This window comes from Anomaloglossus baeobatrachus, chromosome 4 (genome assembly GCF_048569485.1).
Source record: "Anomaloglossus baeobatrachus isolate aAnoBae1 chromosome 4, aAnoBae1.hap1, whole genome shotgun sequence".
Taxonomy (NCBI): domain Eukaryota; kingdom Metazoa; phylum Chordata; class Amphibia; order Anura; family Aromobatidae; genus Anomaloglossus; species Anomaloglossus baeobatrachus.
The window spans coordinates 243606118-243629355 of record NC_134356.1 but is presented as its reverse complement, the minus strand read 5'-3'; the positions used below and the strand labels follow the sequence as shown (position 1 = coordinate 243629355).

Here is a 23238-nt window from a genome sequence, read left to right as displayed (position 1 = left end):
TCACGTTTGGAGACCCCCTGAGGTGCCTAAACAGTGGAGCTCCCCCACAAGTGACCCCATTTTGGAAACTAGACCCCTCAAGGAGTTTATCTAGATGTTTGGTGAGCCCCAAGTGGCTCCACAGAAGTCGATAATGTTGAGCCATGAATACAATTTTCTTTTGTTTTACCACAGCACTGTTACTTGAACCAGGTAGCTTTTTTTTCACAAGGGTATCAGGAAAAAAATGCACCATAAAACGTATTGTGCAATTTCTCCTGAGTACGCAGATACCTCACATGTGGTGGAAAGTAATTGTTGGGCGCATGGCGTGGCTCAGAAGAGAAGGGCACCATTTGACAGCAAAATTGGTTGGAATCATTAGCGGACGCCATGTCACGTTTTTAGACCCCCCCTATGGTGCCTAAACAGTGGAGCTCCCCCACAAATTACCCCATTTTGGAACTAGACCCCTCAAGGAATTTATCTAGATGTTTAGTGAGCCCCTTGTACCCCCAGGGGCTCCACTGAAAGTTGATAACGTTGAACCGTGAAAATTATTTAATTTTTTTTTAAATTTTTGCAGCAAGAAGGTAGCTTTTTTTTTCTTTTTACAACAGTATCAGGAAAAAATGCACCATAAAACGTATTGTGCAATTTTTCCCGAGTACGCAGATACCTCATATGTGGTGGAAATCAATTGTTTGGGCGCATGGCGGGGCTCAGAAGACAAGGAACGCCATTTGACTTTTCAAACGCACAGACGCAGTACACTGATCGGCCGCTGCAGGAGGCACGGTCGGATGAGATACAAAAAGCGCTGGGATACGGAAAAAAAACAAAAGTCACGCCAAAAATTGAGCAGGGATGCTGATCCGCGCTCAGCGGGACGCACGGACAGATGCGATACTTTTTTTTCCGTATCCTCGACGCTTTTTGTATCGCATCAGTCCGTGCGTCCTGCCGAGCGCTGATCAGGGATGCACATAACGGATCGGCATCCCTGCTCAATTTTTGGCGTGACAAAAAGCATCGGGGATACGGAAAAAAAAGTCACGCCAAAAATTGAGCAGGGATGCCGATCCGTTATGTGCATCCCTGATCAGCGCTCGGCGGGACGCACGGACTGATGCGATACAAAAAGCGTCGGGGATACGGGGAAAAAAAAGTCCCGCCGAAAACTGACCACGGATGCAGATACGTTATCTGCATCCCTGATCAGCGCTCGGCGGGACGCACGAGGTGTAAAAATGGAGGGAAATAAAGAAAAAAAAAAAAAAGTTATACTCACAGTACCCAGAGGAGTAGCAGGAGGAACAGAAGGCAAGCGAGATAGACAGCTGTACAGGAGCCGCAGGCAGGAAGTTGGACAGCTCAGCAGAAGACCCAGGAAGAAGGACCCAGCGATGGAGGCAGATGTGATTGGCCGGTGAAGACAGGTAAGAGGACGTCGGGGGGACAGCAGAGGGGGAGGGGGACAGCAGAGGGGGAGGGGGAGAGCAGAAGGGGAGGGGGAGCGCGGAGGGGGAGGGAGATACCGGAGGAGCTGCAGAATAGAGATCACGGGGGAGGCTGGCAGATTGGGATGTCGGGGGGCAGATTGGGATGTCGGGGGGCAGATCGGGATGTCAGGGGGGCAGATCGCAGGGGGGCACGGGAAGAGGCCATTACGGGAGCGCGCAGGAGCAATCACAAGAGCGCGCAGGGGCTGCAAGGAGAGCAGAGGAGGGAGATACCGGAGGAGCTGCAGAATAGAGATGGCGGGGGGCAGATCGGGATGTCGGGGGGCAGATCGGGATGTCGGGGGGGAAGATCGCAGGGGGGCACGAGCAGGGGCCATTATGGAAGCGCGCAGGGGCTGCAAGGTGAGCACAATACTCACCGCTCCTGCTCCTGCTCCGTGATGTGACAGCAGCGGCAGCAGCAGCGGTGGCGTGGTACCACTAGTACCAGCCAGTGCTGCACGCTGCAGACATGTTGGTGGAGGGTCCCCAGACCAGCACAGGCCTGGGGAGGGCGGCCACCGGCAGATCAGACCGCCCCACTGCACACTGATTGGAGCGATTGCGCGTCATAGCACGATCGCTCCAATCAGTGCTGCAGGGGGGGGCCACGGTGTCTGCTTGCTTCCAGCCAATGATCGGAGCTGCTGCAGCCCCGGTCCTAGCTGGATTTTACAGGATCACACCATTTTTGGCATTTTTTTTTGCCGAAAACAGCGTGATCAATGTGATTGGCGGTTCCGATTTGAACAGCCAATCACATCGATCGCCTATGGGGGGTGGCGATGCCACCCCCCCTGGGGTCAAGCAAAGGTCCCCTGCTGTAAGAAACAGCAGGGGACATCATTTGAAAGCCGTTGCTATGGCCACGGCAATCAAATGAAGTTTAGGCAGTAAAATTACGTCCCTGGTCGTTAAGTCACGTTAAAATAGGACGTAATTTTACTGCCCGCGGTCGTGAAGGGGTTAAGGTGCAGTACTCATCTTGGATCCAGAGGAGGTCGGTATCAGTTCCACAACACAAACTCATACACACAACCAGGTTGCCCTCCCCATTGGGGACCGGGCTAGGGTCGGGTCTTAAGGTAGTCACCAAACATGGGGGGCGGCCACCCACTAGTGACAGGGAACCGGTGGAGAGGCACCCACCAGGGGGAGTTAGGAGCTTACACAACAGTTAGAGTGTTCTCCAGCAGGAGAGAACAGGAGCGGGACCGGTGCGGTTCAGGGTGCAGAGCATTAGGGTGGAACAGACTTCACGTTGTATCACCAGAATCTGCAGGACAGGGGGATTGCATGTCCCACTAACCATCACGAGATCCCGGAGCACAATTCCACATAGGGTCCGGAGTCGTGATTACAGTCAAACCCCACAGCGGCCCCTCGTCACCTACACACGGGACAGGAGCTAACACTACACAAACCGGAGTCCCGTGCAACAAGGAAGGGACCATCAACCACCGTACCGGTTCTAACCTCCAACGGATCTGGGATTGGCTGGGGCCTATCACGGCTGGAACCACAGAAGCTGATTCAGCCTTTTGATTGCCGTTGACCCGCGCTTCGGTGCCAACGGCCACTACTCTTCTCATCATCCTCCCCGGGGCCTCGCTCCACCTGTGGGGAGCAGAACCATCCTTGCTGCAACACCATCCGCCCCGGAGGACAGCGACAGCAGCGGCGGCTAATCCCTGGCCACATACCACAGGTGGCGTCACAAGACTATCATCCTCATCATTCCTCCACCATCATCCAAATCCCCTTTTATTGTACACCTTGGGGCCACGAAGCCGGGCAGCCCCACCTGTGACATCCCTGACCCGACATCACCGGCCCGGCGACAAGTAACATTTAATCCCTGCGCCGTGGGTGCTACAAATAGGAGATAAATAGACAGAATCATAGATAGATAGAGGAATAGAGAGATAGAGAGAGGAATAGATAGATAGATAAAGGGATAGATAGATAGTGGGGAGGTCACAGCACAGCAGGCGGGGGGGTCTCACAGCAGGCGGGGGGGTCTCACAGCAGGTGGGGGGGGTCTCACAGCAGGCGGGGGGGTCTTACAGCAGGCGGGGCTCACAGCAGGTGAAGGAAGGGGAGTGGTGGGAGAGGGGGCAGCAGATGAGGGAGGGGGGCAGCGGCTGATGGGGGAGAGCGGTGGCAGATGGAGGGGAGGCAGCAGATGGGTTCAGTGGCGGTGGATGGGGGGCAGTGACTTCTGCAGCCGGCGGCTGAAAGGAGACAGTGTCTATAGCTTACCGATCGCTCCCTTCAGCTTCCACAGATGGAGTGAAGCTGAGGGGGCGGTCTCCGGCCCCAGATCCACAGTGATTGGAGAGATCGGTCATAAGGCCGATCTCTCCAATCAGAGCTGGGGGCAGGTGAAACTGAGGTCACCCAGCTCCAGCCAATGATCAGTGCTATATCTGCACTGATGATGGCTGGATTTCAATGTTTTAGCCATTTTCAATGTTTCAGCCATTTTCAATGGCTGAAACATTACTGTGGCTGTGATTGGCTGAGCGGCGTTCATCAGCCAATCACAGCCTCCATAGGTCCGGGAAGGAGACCCCACCCCTCCTGAGGTCAGGCAGGGGGCCCCTCCTCTCCGAATCTAAAATATTTGCAGTGATCGCATCCACCGGGGCTCTGGGCCACGATCTCACCATGACGTACTGGGTACGTCATGGGTCCTTAAGTACCAGGGAGCCATGAAGTACCCAGTACATCATAGGTCGCTAAGGGGTTAACACGTTTTCAGGCTCTAGGGGCTCGCTCCCGCTTGGGGCCCTTGTGTGACTGAAGGTGCTGCACCGCTATATGTCTGCCAGTGCAACGTCCCCGTCTCTTGCCCATGGGGCCCGGTGAGCAGAGGAATGAAAGTGGAGGATCCCGGGCTGTCAGCCGGGCCCCCCTCTTTTCACCGGGCCCGATACAGGAGTCACACTAGTAATGCCCTGATGGTGGCCCTGTATGTATGTGTGTATGTCCACTAAATGAATCCGCACCATCGTACAGTATTTACAATGACAAAGTTTTGCGCAGACACCTCATTTGGTTCAGGGAACGTCATAGACTATGTTTTGAAAGGAAAATTTAACCCCATGCTTTACAGTTATTCACCAAAAACCTGCCTCCATTAAAGTGAATTGAGCTGGGAACTACAGGTAATTAATAGCAACTCTGATTGGTTGATATAGGCAATGAAGGACACTCTTAGTATAAGAAGCTTATGTGTGAGGTAATATGATTTCTGTGGAAAAATGGATAGAGAGAGACAGACAGAAAGACAGACAGAGACAGACAGACAGAGAGAGAAACAGAGAGACAAACAGAGAGATAGAGAGAGACAGAGATACAGAGTGAAACAGAGAGAGACAAGGAGACGGATAGAGAAAGACAGAGATAGACACAGGGAGAGAGACAGAGAGAGACAGGGATACTGAGAGAGTCAGACAGAGAGAGACAGAGAGAGAGAGAGAGGCAGACAGATGGGCAGACAGAGGGGCAGACAGATGGGCAGACAAAAAGAGAGAGCCAGAGATGGATAGCGAGAAAGAGACAGACAGAGAAAAAAACAGAGAGATAGAGAGGCAGATAGGGAGAGAGAGAGAGAGAGACAGAGAAACAGAGACAGACAGCCAGACAGAGAGACAGAGAAACAGGGATACAGAGAGACAGAGAGAAAGAAACAGGCAGACAGAGAGATAGACAGACTTAGAGACAGACAGAGACAGACATGGAGACAGTGAGAGAGAGACAGAGAGAGACAAACAGATGACAGAGACAGAAAGATCGGGAGACAGACAGAGATGGAGAGTGAATAAAAATAAAATGGGCAGCACTCAATAGAAAATTCCAGGTAAAAAGATGGTTGTGTTTCTTATCCAATGTGAATAGGTGCAAAGTTTAGGCTCAAGAGCAAGGGAGCATTTTTCTAGTTTGACAAAGCCTAACTTGCTTTTGAGCCAAAACACAGCACCTGTTCACATGGGCTAAAAAAACTGTCTACTTTTTCAATGGAATTTTCTATTGAGTGTTCTAAAGTCTTTGCTTTTAATTTATTTATCTATTATCTATATACTCAAAACAGGGTTCTTTTTTTTGTATTGAAGTATTTTATTTTTAGATTAATAAAACACATCTCCGTAACCCTTTACATTATGTAACACCACAGCAAATCTTACAAACCTATGACCTCGACAATGTATTCATTTGCTCTCAGTTGTTTTGCTCTTTGCTTTCACTGCAGGTTTTTCTCCAGAAAGAAACACAAATAGATCTGTGGCAATAAAGCAATTCCACGAGGAATCCATTTTCCAAAGGAACAGAAGAGAATTTGTTCTCGTCGTCCAGCATCCCGATGGGTCGATATATTCCTTTGACTAAGCTATCTAAAAGCTTTTACAATAAAGGTGATGTGTTCGATAGTTAGGAGAACCTCTTTGTTTTGGACTTACCCTCCAATATTTATTGTAACCATATAATTTACAGTAGTATTGTGTAAGGAGGATGACTCGGTCTGTTTTGATGGGTTTACTTGTATAGTTGGGCCAGAGTGCCTGGGATTGTGTCTAGAAATCCTCATTGTACACTGGACACCAAACTGCATCAGTTTAGTGCACTAACGAATCAGCACTTGTATACACTCAAGAATAATATCCTGTACTGTATATTGTATAATTTAAGACTTGTTGTTTGTAATAAAATTCAATATTTTTTCCTTACGATAGGTATCACATTTATACGGTTTTGTGTTATTAGGCAGAGCAGCATTTCCTTTTGTGTTTTGTATGTTTAAGCAACGTTAGATACTGTAGCTGCCAAAAATTTAGAAAAGAAACATGTATTTTACATATAACTATTGTATGTAGCATTTATGAACATATTGTATATGCGGAAGATATTATTTGTGTCCGTGTTGTAGAAGTTTGATTGGTTTTGGTTTTTTTTTCATTTACTGTTTTCTATGCTTTGTTACACTTATGTCTGCCTAGTGTTTATATTAATCATTTATTGTCAGAATTAAATATTTTTTAATTAAATTAGTTGTGATAGATAATTTTTTTTAATTAAATAAGGTCTAATATTGCACCTGACAGGTTCACTTTATACACAATTAATAAATGCTTTTACACCACAAAAGTGGCATAAAAGCCTTAAAAAGTCATAAAACAATTACCCAACTTGGGGTTGTGCAAAAAAAATTGTGACTTGGCGTTTTCACACCACTTTGTATCAGCTCTACCAAAATTGGTGGAGCTGGGGAGTAGCCGGGGGTGGGAAGGGGCGAAGCCATGCTCCCTATTGAATTTATCAAATGTGCCGGTGTTTCCTTCTAAATAAATGTTTATCCAGTCCTTGACTGAAGTAGAATTTCTAGTACAGCACATGTAGGCGTAAACCAGTTAGAAGAGATTACAAATTATATAATGATTTTGGCACCATGTGCTCTGTCATGTCTGGCCTAGTGTGAGCTTGCAGTATGCTAATCTTGATGAATCGGTCCACTCTTCTTCCAGTCTCTTCCACAGTTCTTTGACTGTTGTGGGTTTCTTGGCCATAACCTTATCACCAAGGATTTTCCAGAGGTTTTCTATTGGGTTTAGATCAGGACTATGGGCCATTTCAGTGTTTCAATGTTTTGTGTTTCAAGGAACTGCTTTATCCATTTTGGTGTGTGACAGGCGGCATTATCCTCCATGGAAATTGCTGGCTGATTGAGTGATGAATGCAAGTAAGAAAACACGTGTTGTTGAAGAAGGTTCTGATACACATTTGAATTCACTCTGCCATGTAGCTGTATGAGAGGTCCAACTCCTGCTGCAGAACACATTCCCCAAACCATGACACTTCCTCCACCACCTTTCACTGACTTCTTAACACACTTTGGGTTCAGTCTTTCCCCAGTTTGTTGACAAACATGTTTCCCATCAGACCCAAATACATTAAGGTGAGTTTAGCTTTTTGATTTTTCCTGCTAATGAGAGGTTTCGTCACTGTAGAGTGGGCTTATAGTCCAAATGCTCTTAAATGTTGTGACACTGTATGACAAGACATATCTTTATCCTGTTCAGTGCTAAACTGCCGAGCAATTCCAGCTGCAGTGCTGAAAGGATTAGCCATGAAGATTCTAGCATTATCCTGTCCCCTCTTGCATTTGTCTTTCAAGGGCAATCAGCCTTCTTGGGGGACTTAAAAGAGTTTGTGATGTTGTAAAGATGCAATATTCTCCAAATCACAGACTTGAAATGACCAAACGTCTCTTGCTATGTCTGATAGGGGCAACCCTTTGGACTTCATCTGGATAACCTGCTGCCGGAGGGTTTCAGTCACTTTGGAACGGCACACCATTTTTGCAAAGTCAGTGCAAACTGGAAAGTTAAGGCCCAGTCACACTAAACAACTTACCAGCGATCCCAACAACGATCAAACCTGATAGGGATCGCTGGTAAGTTGCTAGGAGGTTGCTGGTGAGATGTCACACTGCGACGCTCCAGCGATCCCACCAGCAACCTGACCTGGCAGGGATCGCTGGAGCGTCGCTACACGAGTTGCTGGTGAGCTCACCAGCAACCAGTGACCAGCCCCCAGCCAGCAGCGCCGCGTGGAAGATGCTGCGCTTGGTAACTAAGGTAAATATCGGGTAACCAACCCGATATTTACCTTGGTTACCAGTGCACGCAGCTACACGTGCAGCGAGCAGGGAGCAGCGCACACTGCTTAGCGCTGGCTCCCTGCTCTCCTAGTTACAGCACACATTGGGTTAATTACCCGATGTGTGCTGCAGCTACATGTGCACAGAGCAGGAGCCGGCACTGACAGTGAGAGCGGCGGAGGCTGGTAACAAAGGTAAATATCGGGTAACCAAGGACAGGGCTTCTTGGTTACCCGATGTTTACTGTGGTTACCAGCCTCCGCAGAAGCCGGCTCCTGCTGCCTGCACATTTAGTTGTTGCTGTCTCGCTGTCACACACAGCGATCTGTGCTTCACAGCGGGACAGCAACAACTAAAAAATGGCCCAGGACATTCAGCAACAACCAACGACCTCACAGCAGGGGCCAGGTTGTTGCTGGATGTCACACACAGCAACATCACTAGCAACATCGCTGCTACGTCACAAAAGTTGTTCGTTAGCAGCGATGTTGCTAGCGATGTTGCTTAGTGTGACGGGGCCTTTAGGCTACCAGTTAAATAGGGTTTGTCAGATAATTAAAGAAATTAGCACTAGGTGCCACATTAACACCAATAACTTGCAGGTATCTGAAAGTGTTCTTTAATTTTGATCAGTATTCTTTTTCATTGATCTCATTCACATTTTTATTATGTGCTTTAGAATAAATTCAATCTATGAAATAAGCTTAAAATACTGCTAGTTTACTCATGGTAAGATATAATCACACAGGACTACACAATGACCTCAACATTTAGGAAATTGTGTTTTGTTCTCTACTTTTGATCTCCAGGGTACATAGCCACAATGATAAGATCAGGACATTAACTGTTGTATTGAGTTCTCTAATAAATGTATAAAGTCATTGTGAACGGAGAGGCAGCAAGGTCAGGTGTGACATCATCTACAGTTATGCATGGATCCTTTGTTATCAGCTGTGTATAGTGATGCTGTCAGTCTTTGCAATCCTGCCTTTATTAATATAAAAAGTTCGGTAAATTCTTCCTCACAGAACAGTAGTTAAGGACTTAATTCTTCATCACATTTTCGCCTTTTTTATGTGAATACTCAATTAAGAACTTATTTGATTTGTGACAACCTCATCAAACAACTTGCACCTTTAAAAGTTGTCTTAACCCCCCCCCCCCCAAATAATAAATCAGGGCATCCAAGTAAGATTACTAATTTTTATTTTTTTATTAAGGAATGTGAAGTGACCAAAATTTCCGCATTAAAAATAAAAAACAGTTAAAGAAAAAATTAAATAAGAGATACTTTTCTGATAATAGTTTCCTTTTAAGCCTGAGTGCTTTAAATTTAGAGAACATGTCTTCATTTTTTTCTGGCCACCCAGCTATTCTATAAGCTGAGTAGTACACGTCACTCCTATTTTTTTTTATGTCACCAATATGGTGACATCACCATGGGCAATACTTTCACACTATACTAATATTGTCAGATAAGGAGTCTCCATTATGACACATTTCTTATACTATATTCAACTATTTCATTTTGACTTGGAAAATTATATAAATCTGTCTGTATTCTGTTTTATTTTAGTAGATTTCGAATCATTGACTGTAGTGTACATTGTTATTCTTTGTCATTTGTCCAACAATTTTTATCACTCTATCTATGGAAACAATATTGTTTTTAGGTGTTAAGGGAGAAAAAAGAAAATTTAGTCAAAATATAACTGCAGTATATCAAAATAGTGAATACACCCCTAACATTTTTGTAGATATATCTTATTATATTTTTTTCTTGGGACAGCACTGAAGATATGACAATTTGATAAAATGTGAAGTTGTCAGTGTACAACTTGTATGATAGTGTAATTTGGTGTGCCCTCTAAATAGCTCAACATACAACCATTAATGTCTAAACCGCTGGCAATAAAAGAGAGTACACCCCTAAGTGAAAATCGCCAAATTGTGGCCAATTACCTATTTTCCCTCCCCGATGTCATGTGTCATTAGTGTTACAATGTCACAGATGACAAAAAGAGGAAGAACGTACCTAATGGAACGGGATCACCACATGGTAAAGTATCAAAAACAAGTTTCTTTTATTTGCTAAATCACACATAAAAAACCACACACGACATTTACAAATTTTTCTTTATGTATGATCACAGGGTTATTTCAGGACTTGTGATTATAATTGTGGTTATTGGGTGTGGACCAAAATAACATTTAAATGTAGGTTATACTCAAGTGCATCTGTGCTTGTAATTGTTTTTAGATGTCTGCATTTGTCACTATGTATTTTTTGTACTTTATGTCATGTGTGGTTTTTTATGTGTGATTTATCAAATAAAAGAAGTTTGTTTTTGATACCTTACCATGTGGTGATCCCGTTCCATTAGGTACGTTCTTCCTCTTTTTGTCATTATTGCATTGTGTACCTAGGAGATCCCACTTTCAGGTGGTGCCATCCATTCTCCTTTCTTTCACAATGTCACAGATGGGAACGGATTGTTGCTCTCCATAAAGATGGCCTAGGTTCTAAGAAGATTTCCAACACCCTGAAACCGAGCTGCAGTACTGTGACCAAAGACCATACAGCGCTTTTACAAGGTTCTACTCAGAACAGGCCTCACCATGGTCGACCAAAGAAATTTAATTTCACACTCAGCATCATATGCAGAGGCTGTCTTTTGAAAACAGACATATGAGTGTTACCAACATTGCTGCAGAGATTAAATGGGTGGGAGGTCAGCCTGTCAGTGCTCAGACCATACTCCACACACTTGCCTGGCTGTCGTCCCAGAAGGAAGCCTCGCCTAAAGATGATGCACAAGAAAGTTCGCAAACAGTTTGCTTAAGACAAGCAGACTAAGGACACAGACTACTGGAACCATGTCTTGAGATCAGAGGAGATAAAAATAAACTAAACTTATTTGGTTCAGATAGTTTCAAGTGTGTGTGGCAGGTGAGGAGTATAAGGACAAGTGTGTCCTGTCTACAGTCAAGCATGTTGGTAGGAGTGTCATGGTTTGAGAATATAAAAGATAGGGTCTGGCTCAACAAATATAAGTAGATGCTTAGGAGAAAAATGTAAGTAATCATAAAAGGTAACTCCAGCAATCAAGAGACAACAAAGAGTCAAACAGAATTTGGAATTTTTGTATTTTTTTATTTTCTGCCAAAAGGGCTGTACCTCAACCTATGCAAAACGAAGTTTCGGCTTCTAAGAAGCCTTCATCAGGGTTTTGCATCTAGAGCGGTGAGGATTTTTTGGGAAAGCAATCTGCAAAATCAGATGGTGTTCAGGGCGCCTGTGGTATGGGTGGAGCCCAAGAATGCAGAGACAAATCATATGTTAGGTTAGAGGGGGGAGAATGCAAAGAATAGAGGAGCAGCGCGCCTTCAGTGTGTCCACTGGTGAAATGGACAAAGTCACAGGTTATGGTGGCAGTGGTAGGGGCTGCATGAGTGCTGCCAGCTGTGGGTTCATTGAGGAAACCATGATTGCCAACATGTACTGTGAAATATTGAGGCAGAGCATGATTTACTCCCTTCAGAAACTGGGCCACAGGGCAGTAGTCCAACATAACGACCCTAAGTACACCTCCAAGACGACCACTGCCTTGCTAAGGAAATTGAGGGTAAAGGTGCTGGACTGGCCAACCATGTCTCCAGACCTAAATACTATTGTACATCTGTGGTGCAGCCTCAAATGGAAGGTGGAGGAGAGTAAGGTCTCTAACACCCACCAGATCCGTGATGTTATCATGGAGGGTGGAAGAGGATTCCAGCAGCTCCTGTGAAGCTCTAGTGAACTCCATGCCAAAGAGAGTTAAGGCAGTGCTTGAAAATAATAGTGGTCCACAAAATAGACATTTAAGAGCACAATTTGGCCAATTTCAATTAGGGGTGTACTCACTTTGTTGGCAGCAGTTTAGACATTAATTCCTGTGTATTCAGTTATCTAGTGGGCACACCAAATTTACGCTGTTATATAAGCTGTAAACTGACAACTTTACATTGTATCTAAGTGTCATCTCTTCAGTGATGTCCTATGAAAAGATACAAAACTACGGTATTTACAAAATAGAGGTGTACTCACTTTTGTGATATATTGTTTAAAACACCACCTACATTGTCAGCAGGGAACATGATAGGTATGTCCAGATTCTTAATGAATAATTGAATGATTAAACTAAGAATATCACTGAAAACAGAAATATCAAAGTTAAAAAATCACAGCGCATTTTCTGAAAAGGTCATTTGGGAGGTTAATAAGTCCTCTCATACAGATAACGATGTGAGTCAGAGCAGGGACACAAGCTGGTCTAATGAAAAGGTTCACTATTGAGCTTGTCAATTCACACAATAGGCCGTTTTTCACCTTTGTTCAACAATTGATATGATCTGAGGGGAAGCATCCGTTGCGAGCACTACCATGACACTCCCACAAGCTGCGGTGTGTATTGTTGTGTGATTACTGTTATTATTTTTAACTGCTCCTCATATTATGCCTACAATTTTTACAAATCAGTGTGAATAATGTGACAGTAAGTGGGCTTTGAACTATGTGTGTCTTGCCCCAATGAAAAGGCGAAGAGAATCTTACTGTACTTAGCATGTTTGTTTCAGAGCTGATATAGCCTTTCCGTGCCTATTTTTGTAGACAGTATAATGCTTAAATCCCATTTACCACTATTGAGAAATACATGGACAAGCAAGAGGGTAACAATGTTTTGAACGTTTGACTTTCAGGCTCCATGTCTCATCATCACACTTAGAGAGTGTGCATGCCTTCATTTTATAGAAAATCACCGTGACCATCTCATACATAAATTTGACTTGCAACTATTTAGCATATGATTAGTTATGCAGATTCTTGTCATGCTACTGCATTGTTACTGTTTTGCTCCAGGTGTTTGAAAAATAATGTTCTTCCTGTATACTATAAATTACACCCTGTTCTCAAATCCCTAATAACTCAGTGTGTTGATAAGTTGGTTCCCATGTGAAAGGTCACTGATTCAAATATCCAGGAAAAGCCATGAAAAAGATGTCCCAAGAAAAGACAAACAGCATCATCCAGCTCATCAATATCAGTAGTAGTAAAAAAGAAAAGGCTAGGCACTGCAGGCCTAGGTGTGTACTCACAAGTCTGTAGTTTTTCCTTGGATCACAGATCTCCAGCCGATCCCTGTGGTGCTCTGCCGAGGTATAGGAATCCAATATAAGCTTCAAATGAGAAGGAATGGCGGCAACTCACTGGTGAACATCAACGGCAATTTCCACTGCACAATCTGCGGCACTGTTACAATGCAGCCAGGGAGGGGGGAGTGTCCGGCGCCCCTGCACTCCCCCCTCCCTGGCTGCATTGTAACAGTGCCGCAGATTGTGCAGTGGAAATTGCCGTTGATGTTCACCAGTGAGTTGCCGCCATTCCTTCTCATTTGAAGCTCATCAATATCAGTATCTCAGCCAAGAATTGTCAAACTGCATGAAATGAAGTCCATCCATCCATTTAAAAAGCCAAGAGGTGGACGTCCTTGCAAAATATCGAAGTCAACAAGTTGGTTCATCACATGGTCTATCTGTTCTTGTGTGACACAGTAGAGGTGGCTCGTATGCACCATAATAGTGAGATCACAGACATCTATGCAAGTGAAGAGAGTAGGCCAGGGGCAAAGGCCAGGGGCACAGGCAAGAGGCTCCCTTTGCTTCGGCTTGGCTGCACTCTCTCCTTGGCCTATGACCTGGTCCCCTCCCCTGGTCAAGGGATGGTTGTTGTCGGAGTTCCTGGTGGGGTGGGTGAACTTTGTGGGTTCAAGCTATACCTCCACATAGGCTCTCTTTCAGACCAGGAGTTTCCCGCCGGGGATTCATGGTCACGGATTCAGCTTTCTTATTCAAATGGCTTTTACTATCAGTTACACCTAGTATCTCCTTCGCATCATCACTGAGGGCACAACACTTGATTATTGTAGTTGCGTAACATTTGACTTTAAAGCATACTTTTACTGTGGACTGCTTCATAGTTCCTGTAACTAATACTGTTGTTCTAATGCCCTCCCCCTCCCTATCGGACACCACAGTTTAACTCAACAAAGTCATGGAGTCCCACACGGCCATGGTCGCTTTTCAACCCTTGGGGTCACACTATTGCTAACGGTTATCGACCTCCATTGGAGAAAGCTTGTTTGCAGGGTTTTTCCGTGCCGACCTGTTCCCCAAGTCTATGTCAGACCTCTGCTACAAGACTTGTACCGCTTGAAACAGTAGCCACCTGAGTTGTCTGGGTTGGGGTTTGGTACTCACTACGGTGGAAAATGGGTACTCTGGTGTTCCATCCTGTGTTAAGAGTCTTTACTATTGTTTGACTTTGCTATAATCACTCATTCTCAAGATGTGTAGTATTTGGCTGGCTTGCACACTCCCGGTTCTCACTCACTTTACTCAACTCTTAACTATGGTAAGATAAAGTCAGCTTATATCCTACAGCTGGACCCCTGTATGACTTCCCACAGCAATAAACTATTTGCTGTCTCTCTGTCCCTGTTGCTAAGCAACCTCCAATATTTTGCTAAGGAGCAGTACCTAAAACTGGCCACTAGGTGGCCACATTTGCAAGTAAAGCATAAAGACATTACACACATAAACATTATGTACATTAATGTTCTATACATCAATTGATGTCTTCAGGTTGGGGCACACGGGTCCAGCACCCCCCATACACAAGCACCGTGCTACGCATGTTACACAAGTCTGGAATGGTTGTCCGAAAAAGCCTTAACTGAAAAATCAACATAAGAAGCGTTAGCTGACATTGATAAAAAAAAAAAAGTACTAAAAGTAGACAGTAGAAGATTGGAAAAGGGTAATTTAGAGTGATTAAACAAAAGTCAATAGCCTAGGCTTTGATGGGTCTGGAAGAAACAAGGGAAAAGGGGCTAATGGATAGTGAAATTGAAGGAACTTTCAAGTCTGGTGGAGGAAGCCTGATAATATGGTCTGTTTCACAGCAAAGGGCTTTGGATACTTGGCCAGGGTCAGTGGTGGTCTCATTGCTGACCTGTATGTGAGTATCCTAACAGATGAGTTACTTCATACAGTCAAGTACCATGGGTATGAAAAGGACGACATAGTGTTACAGCAGAAGAGCAACCCAAAGCATACTTTCAGATGGGCGGAGAAATGGTTTAATAACATTGAAGCAGAGGTGCTAGATTGGCCCCCTTGGTCCCTAGACCTCAACCCAATTGAATACTTTTGAGCAGAGTTGAAGAAAAACCTGTATACATATCCAAGTGAGTCGACCAGTATGCACCAACATTGGGAATATGTAGAAGAGACCTGGGATCAGATTTCAGTCAAAACACTCTTGAATCTTATCTAGAGCATGCCCAGGAGAATTCAGGCAGCTTTGAAACTGTTCAACAGCCATTTAATAGCATATGTTGAAAAGAAGACTGGACTTTGATATGCGCACAACAATTAGTAATATAATCAGTCTATGCACATAGAATATGATTGCTATTATAGAGGAAATGTGCTACGGAAAAGGGTGATATTTAAGCAAGTTTAAAATTATTTGCACCAATGAGCAAACATTTTGCTAAGGTGATTTACAGCTTGTTTAGACAAGCTGATAATTGATTTAATACACCTTGAATGTTTAATATGGCTACTGGCAGCATTTAATCATTAATGAGTTCTGCTATGATTAGTAGTTTGATTATACCGTGTTTTTTTAAAAATAAGACACTGTCTTATCCTATTTTTACCCCCAAAAAAGCACTAGGGCTTATTTTTGGAGGAGGTCTTATTTTTGGAGTAACATGTTGGGGTAAGTTTACCCCCCTAAAAAGCAGCCCCCCCCCTTCTCAGGAGACTCATACTTACCAGACCCAGACATCTGCGTGGCTCCCAGGTCCTGACTGTGATCTCCGGTGGTTAATGCACACTGTACTCCCCTGTTGCTGGCTGACGCTGACACACACTGACACATACTCACAGACACACACACACGCTGACACACACACACACTGACACACACACACACACACACACGCTGACATGCACACACACGCAGACACACACACGCTGACACACACACGCAGACACACACACACACGCTCACACACACACACACTGACACACACACACAAGCTGACACACACACACACACACACACTGATGTACCACCCTGAGAGGGGCCCGCCCGCTTCCTACGCTTGCTCGGGCCGAGCCGCTCGAGGTCCGGGCTCGGGTTGTCGGCGGCACGAGCGCCTCCGTACCGGGGGCCACGTCGCTCTTGTTAAAACGGGGAGGTGGTGTGGGGGGGTTGGTGGTCGTGTAATGGGTCGTGACGCCACCCACGGGTCGTGGTGACGGGAGACGCACCACCGCTGCGGCTGAAGTGATGGCAGGCTCGTCCAGGATCGGTGTTGTGGCCGCAGCCGAGATGTTAGCCCCTCCGTGGGTAGGGGCGGTGTGTCCCGGGGCCCGGTGGGGGACTGTAAGGGTTATTTGATACTGTTGTCGGGGTGCAGGGCGCCGTGCCACGGTGTAGTGTTTCGTGCCCGGATGGCACTGGTGTACTCACAATTAATTCACACTGAGTCACTGGTAAACCAAAGTTCGGGTCTGGCTGCTGATGTCCCCCCTGCGGGGTTGATGGTGGCCCCTTTTCCCGTGCACCTCTAGATGTTGTGTTTCGGCTCCCCCCTGCCTGAGCAGTGGCAGCCCGCTCCCCGGCGTTGAGCTGCCGGAGGAGCCCTCGGTTGCCCGCAGGGGCTGGCCCGTCGGGTGTTTTCCCCTTGGCGGTGGCGCTCACCCAGTCTTGGTGGGCTTTTGCCTTCTTTCGAGACTTTGGTTGTGGATGAACCCCTGAGGTCCAGCCAGCAATCAATTTGCCTATACTCAGTGGCTTCTAAGCTAGGACGGGGTCTGAGTACCCTCCTTTTGGTGCTCCGGTACACGTTTGACTCCCCGGTTCGGGACCGGCGGGCTCCAACCCAGGCCCGGTCCGTACGGTTCCGCCGGTTGCTGTATCGGTACTCCTGCAGACGGCCACCACCGTCTGCCTGCCTGACATTCTCCAAGGGGCCCAGGCTCCTACCCGGGTCCCTGACAGCTGCTCCACTACCACTCACTGTCACTGTATAAACTACTCTGCTTGAACTTTTTGCCCCAGGACAGAAGTCTCCTCGGTGAGAGTGTCTTTCCGCCTGACTCCGCCCACCTGTTGTGCTCTACTAGCCCTGAGGGAGGCATCAGGTCTACCTTTCAGGTGACGTGTGTGAACTCACAGGGGCGCCGGGTGTTTGTGTATGTGGCTGATGTAATTACCTGTGACCCCTGGGGTCCAGGGCGTCACATACCCCCTTGGTTTAATGCAGACCATCCGCGGGCTGCCCAATTTTTGTTTTTCAAACTGTAAAACGGGAAAACACTACAATTATAATAACATTAATAACATTAATACACACTATGGTTACTGAAGGTCTTCTCTTAATGGGAGACATTTTACTTTAACGTTTCAAACTTTATTAAACGGGAACGGGTCCATGTCCTTCCGCCTTCCCCACCCAAGCAACCTAGCCCTGATGCTGACCCTAAGAACTGGGCTTTTCCCCAGTCCGGAAACGGGAACGTGGCAGGTCACCCAGGCGGGAACGGGTACAGTGCACCCGGCAGTTGTCAAAGGGCTCCCCGGTGGGTGGTCACCGGTCCCGGTGGTGACCAGACCCCAGCCTGCTCTGCTGCGGGTCCTTCCTCCAATCTGCCTCTCCAGAGGCCAACGGAATGGGAAGGCATGATAAAGGAGGGTAGGTTAGGGCAATATTTACAAGCCCAAAAGTTTTTGGGTGGCCGGCAATTCCACGGCCTTGTCCATGAGCATTCACTCATGCAACCGGGGTTTCAACAACACACAAGTCCCAACGGGGACGGGTCCTTTTTAGCTAATCAGGTGAGTGTCTCGTTAATTGGTTACTGGTTCATTCAACTTATATACACAATCAAGTATCGCACCCCTAAATGGCAGTTTCCCTGTACCTAAGCGGGGGCCTACCTAGGTTGGGGCGGGTGGATCTTCTCAGTACTGTAGTGTCAGTGGAAGGTAACGGGAGAGCAGGGACAACAGGTCCCTCGTCCCGGGTGTTAGGCGGACTAGGTAGAGGCCTAGGGGGACTGGGGGTAGGTGCATCCCTGGAGCGAGTGTTTCCATCTCCACTTCTTCCGCGGGTTGCGGCAACATTATCATGGGAACAATCACCGCACCATTCTGCATGGGCCAGTCTGCTGGAAAATCTCCCATCACGGTATGGATCACCCCTTTCTTTGTTGCTTCATCACGGGGCACGGGGACTGGAGCCTCTTCTACTAACTTCAGGGGGTCCGGGTATTTCTTCAGGTGGTCCCTGGAAATGGTAGCCGTGGTTCTCCCCTGGTCGCGACTGATCAGGTAGGTCTTCTCATTCTCCCATCCGGTGGGCTGTATAACATAAGGGGCCCTCTCCCACTGATCGTCAAGCCTTTGGGTTCTGCGTTTACGCTTCAGCACCACATCTCCTGGTTCGAAAGGAGTAGCCGGAGCTCGTTGGTTAAAGCGCTGTTTCTGCTTCTCCCAGCTGTGACGCAAGTTCCGTTCCACATACTCCTGAATCCGCCGGTACTGTACTTGGCGTTTAGCATCCCAACTGGCGGTGGAGGGCAGGGCTTCGGGTGCTTCCAAGCCCATCTCTAAGTCTACCGGCAATTGCCCGGGTCAGGTCCTCATCAGGTACGCCGGGATACACTTGGTGGAACTACAGGGTATGTTGTTGTACATATCTACCAAGTCGGGCGGTTTCTCCGGCCACAAGTTCCGATCTTCCAGGGGCAATGTTTTGAGGAGGTTTAGGACCAGATGGTTTATTTTCTCACACATCCCGTTGGTCTGGGCATGGTAGGGGGTGGCCTGGAATTTCTTGCACCCGTACAAGTGGCAGAACTCCTGAAACACCTCCGCTTCAAAGGCCGGCCCCTGATCCGTAAGCACCTTTTCCGGGTAGCTATGGGGGCGGCAGAAGTAGGCTTGGAAGGCCCTGGCAGCGGTGCGGCCAGTCAGATCTTTTACCGGTACGACCACCATAAATCTGGAGTAGTGGTCCACGATGGTTAAGGCGTAGGTGTACCCGTTTCGGCTGGGTGCAAGCTTGACATGGTCCAAGGCAACCAATTCCAGCGGCTGGTGGGTAACAATCGGCTGCAGCGGAGCCCTTTGGCTAGCTTCATCCCGTATTCTCAGCGTACAAGGGCCGCACTCTCGGCACCACGCCTCTACGGAATCCCGCATCCCACTCCAGTAGAACCGCTCTCGTATTCTCGTAACAGCATCTCCAGCTTCTTCCAACCGAAGTGCCCAGCGCCGTCATGATAAGCCCGAAGGAGCTTGGGTACACAATCCTGAGGCACCACTAATTGGCGAACCTTCTCGTGGGTTTTCGGGTCGATCAACTCCCGGTACAACTTCTGCTGGTACAGGCTTCTCGCCACTCCTGACTGGGCAGCGGATCGAGGTCCACCTGCTGCTCGGCCACACAGGGTTTCTCCTCCTGTGGCTGGTGGAACGCAGTCAGCTCTATTTCCTCCAAACGGTCCTCTTCCGCTCCCTCGTCAGATAGATGCGACATCCTGGACAGGGCATCTGCGTTGGTGTTCTTGCGCCAGGCCCGGTACTTGACGGTGAAGTCGTAGTTAGACAGCCGAGCCATCCACCTTTGCTCGAGAGCGCCCAGCTTGGCCGTGTCCAGGTGCGTTAACGGGTTGTTGTCCGTGTAGGCGGTGAACTTTGCTGCGGCCAGGTAGTGCTTGAACCTTTCGGTTATTGCCCACACCAGGGCCAGGAACTCTAGTTTGAAGGAGCTGTAGTTCTCGGGGTTCCGCTCGGTGGGTCGAAGCTTCCAGCTAGCGTAGGCGATCACCTTCTCTTTACCGTCCTGGATCTGGGACAGTACAGCGCCTAGGCCCACATTGCTGGCGTCCGTGTACAACACGAAGGGAAGGCCGTAATCGGGGTAGGTTAGGATCTCCTCTCCTGTCACTGCCGAAAGGTCTCTTCCTGCTACTCACCCCACACAAACGGGGCCCCGGATGGTCTACCAACCTTGGTCTGTCCCATGAGGAGGTCTTACATCGGGGAGGCCATTTTCGTGTACCCCTTGATGAAGCGGCGGTAGTAGCCTACCAGGCCCAAGAACTGTCGCACCTCTCTCACTGTGGTCGGGCGGGGCCATTCCAGGATGGCTGTGATCTTCTCCAAGTCCGGGGCCACACCCTCATCACTCACCACATGTCCGAGATACTGCACTTTGGGTTTCAGCAGGTGGCATTTGGACGGCTTCAGCTTCATCCGGTATTTAGCCAGGGCCGCAAACACTTCCGCCAGGTGCTCCAGATGGGATTCATATGTCCTGGAGTATACGATCACATCATCTTGATACAGCAGGACTGTTTCGAAGTTAAGATGAACAAGACAACACTCCATTAACCTCTGAAAGGTCCCCGGGGCATTACACAGCCCGAACGGCATGCTGTTGAATTCGCAGAGTACCATCGGGGTAGTGAACGCGTTTTTTTCACGGTCCTCCGGCGCAACGGCCACCTGCCAGTAGCCACTGGTGAGATCAAGTGTGGAGAAATAGTTGGCGGTTTTTAATGCGAGCAGAGACTCTTCGATGCGGGGGAGAGGCTAGGCATCCTTATGTGTGATCTAGTCCACGCACATCCTCATGGTGCCGTCCTTCTTTTTCACTAGCACCAGTGGGGCTGCCCAGGGACTACAACTATCCCGAATGACCCCCGCCTCCTTCATGTTGTGCAGCATATCTTTAGCGCACTGATAATGTGCTGGGGGAATTGGCCTATACCTCTCCTTAATGGGAGGGTGTGTGCCTGTAGGGACATGGTGTTGGACCCCCTTAATCCTCCCAAAGTCTAGTGCATGTTTGCTAAAAACTTGCCCGTACTCCTGAACCACCCGGTACACCCCTTCTTTATGATGTACTGGGGTAGATTCGGTGCCGACATGAGGCTCCCGGCACCAGGCCTCTGGTTGTAAGGGTACGGCATTGTGGCTAGTGTCAGGTGCAGGGACAGTAGGAGTGGTCTCGTGGATGGCGTGGGTGTCTATGGTGAACAGTTTAGCTATCGTGGCTTAGCGGGGGAGCCTAACTTCTTCCTCTCCACAGTTCAGCACTCTCACCGGCACTCTCCCCTTCTTGACGTCAATCACCCCTCTGGCGGCCATTACAGTGGGCCAGTGCTCCGTAGGCGAGGGCTCCACCATCGCTGGGTAATCTTGTCCCTGGGGGCCGACTGCTGCTCTGCACCAGATAATCATTTCGCTCCTGGGCGGCATCACCAGGGGTGCCACATCCATCACCCGTGCACCACCAATCTCTCCACACCGTCAGGTTCACTTGCTGCCCCTGCAGGAGGGCCCGCATCTCGCGCTGGAGGGCCCTCTGCCGGCTCCCTGCTGCCGTGGCGGACAACTCCTGCAGCAAGCTCAGCACCTCACCCATGCAGTGCTCCATCACATTCATCCCTAGCACTATCTTCGGGTTGCGGTCACTAGACTCATGCAGCACTACAATCATTCCCTGACGCTTCATTTCTGTCCTTCCCACAGTCAGGGTCACTTCCTTAAGCCCCACTTGCGTCATAGGGAGTCCGTTAGCTGCAACACCAATCATGCCACTATCGGGAGGGCTAAGTTCACTGTCAGTCCAATACTGCTGGTACAACGTATAGGGCATGGTCGTTACCTGCGATCCAGTGTCCAGCTGTGGTCGGGATTCCATCCACTGCCACCGAGATGATAGGGCGGCCTCCAACATACCAATCCCACCAGTCCACCGGGCCAGGGGGGTCTACTCCTGAGGGTTGGCCCTTGGCCCCAGGGGTTGCTCGTTTAATGGACAGCGACGAGCATAATGGCCAGGCTGGTTACACCGGTAGCACACGACTGGGGGTCGTTGGCCCTCTTCCGCTGCATCCACGGGACATCATCGGGGCGATCGGCGAGCTGGATGGTCTCCAGGGGCTTGAATCTCAGCGGAAGCTTGAGGGTGGCGATCACACGGGCAAGATCCTCATTCATGCGTTGCACCTTATCAGCCAGTTCGTCTCTTGCTCCCGTGGGTGCAGCCGGGGCTGGTAGGGACAGCAGTGGGGGTAGTACAGCTACAGGAGCAGTGGCGGCCGGCCAGGGGGCCGCGTCCGGGGGGTTAATCTCCATGGGCTGCAGGGCCTTGATTGCCCGCTCTTTCACTACTGCAAAGTCTAGATCAGGGTGCTCGAGGGTCGACAACCGCAGCTGCTTGCGGTCTTCAACAGATCCCAGGCCCTGTAGGAACTGCTCCACTAACATCTTGTTGCTATCAGCCTCACTGATGGTATCTACCCACTTCAGGGTGCGGAGGGCCGTCTGCAGACGTAAGGCATAGTCCCTGATGGTCCCTGTCTGCTGGCCGCTGCTGGCAATGGTAAAACTGCATCCGGAGTTCGGCTGCGGTGCGAGTCTCGAAGGCGGCCTGGAGCTTTTCAAAGATAGTGGCCACAGAGGCCCGGTCTGCGTCAGCCCAGGTCTCCGTCTCCTGCTTAGCCGCCCCAGTCAGCTGCCCTAAGACTAGAGATGAGCGAACCGGTCCCGGTTCGGCTCGAGGCGGTTCGCCGAACGGGGGGTCTGGCTCGAGTTCGGCTCGTCGAACGTTCGACGAACCGAACTCGAGCCCATAGGAAACAATGGCAGGCAATCACAAACACAGTAAAACACCTAGAAAACACCCTCAAAGGTGTCCAAAAGGTGACAAACAACTCACAACACAACACAAACACATGGGAAAGTGACAAGGACATGTACTCATGCGAAAACAAAACAGCTGGACAAGGAAAAAGAGGAGGACACACAGATATAGGCATGGCACGCCCTTCTAAAGTCATGTAAAACACCGCAAGGTGACTCCAAGCGGAGTCTCCCTTTTTTCCAAAAATTGGGCCCCACACACCCACCCCTTCAGTGGCAGCAGTTGTGCCCCAGTTGTACACTTCACAGCTAGATTTGCATCA

The 23238-nt window shown here is 48.4% G+C and overlaps 1 protein-coding gene across 3 annotated transcripts in view; it reads left to right on the top strand.

Moving 5' to 3' along the window:
• LIN7A (lin-7 cell polarity scaffold A) overlaps positions 1–6529 on the top strand; it is a 144076-nt gene extending 137547 nt beyond the window's left edge. For all 3 annotated transcript variants that reach the window (XM_075344759.1, XM_075344760.1, XM_075344761.1), the window contains exon 6: positions 5737–6529. In XM_075344759.1, the coding sequence (XP_075200874.1) occupies positions 5737–5764 (28 nt within the window). In that variant the 3' untranslated portion in view covers positions 5765–6529. The remainder of the gene's footprint in view (positions 1–5736) is intronic.
• The last annotated feature ends 16709 nt before the right edge of the window (positions 6530–23238 follow it).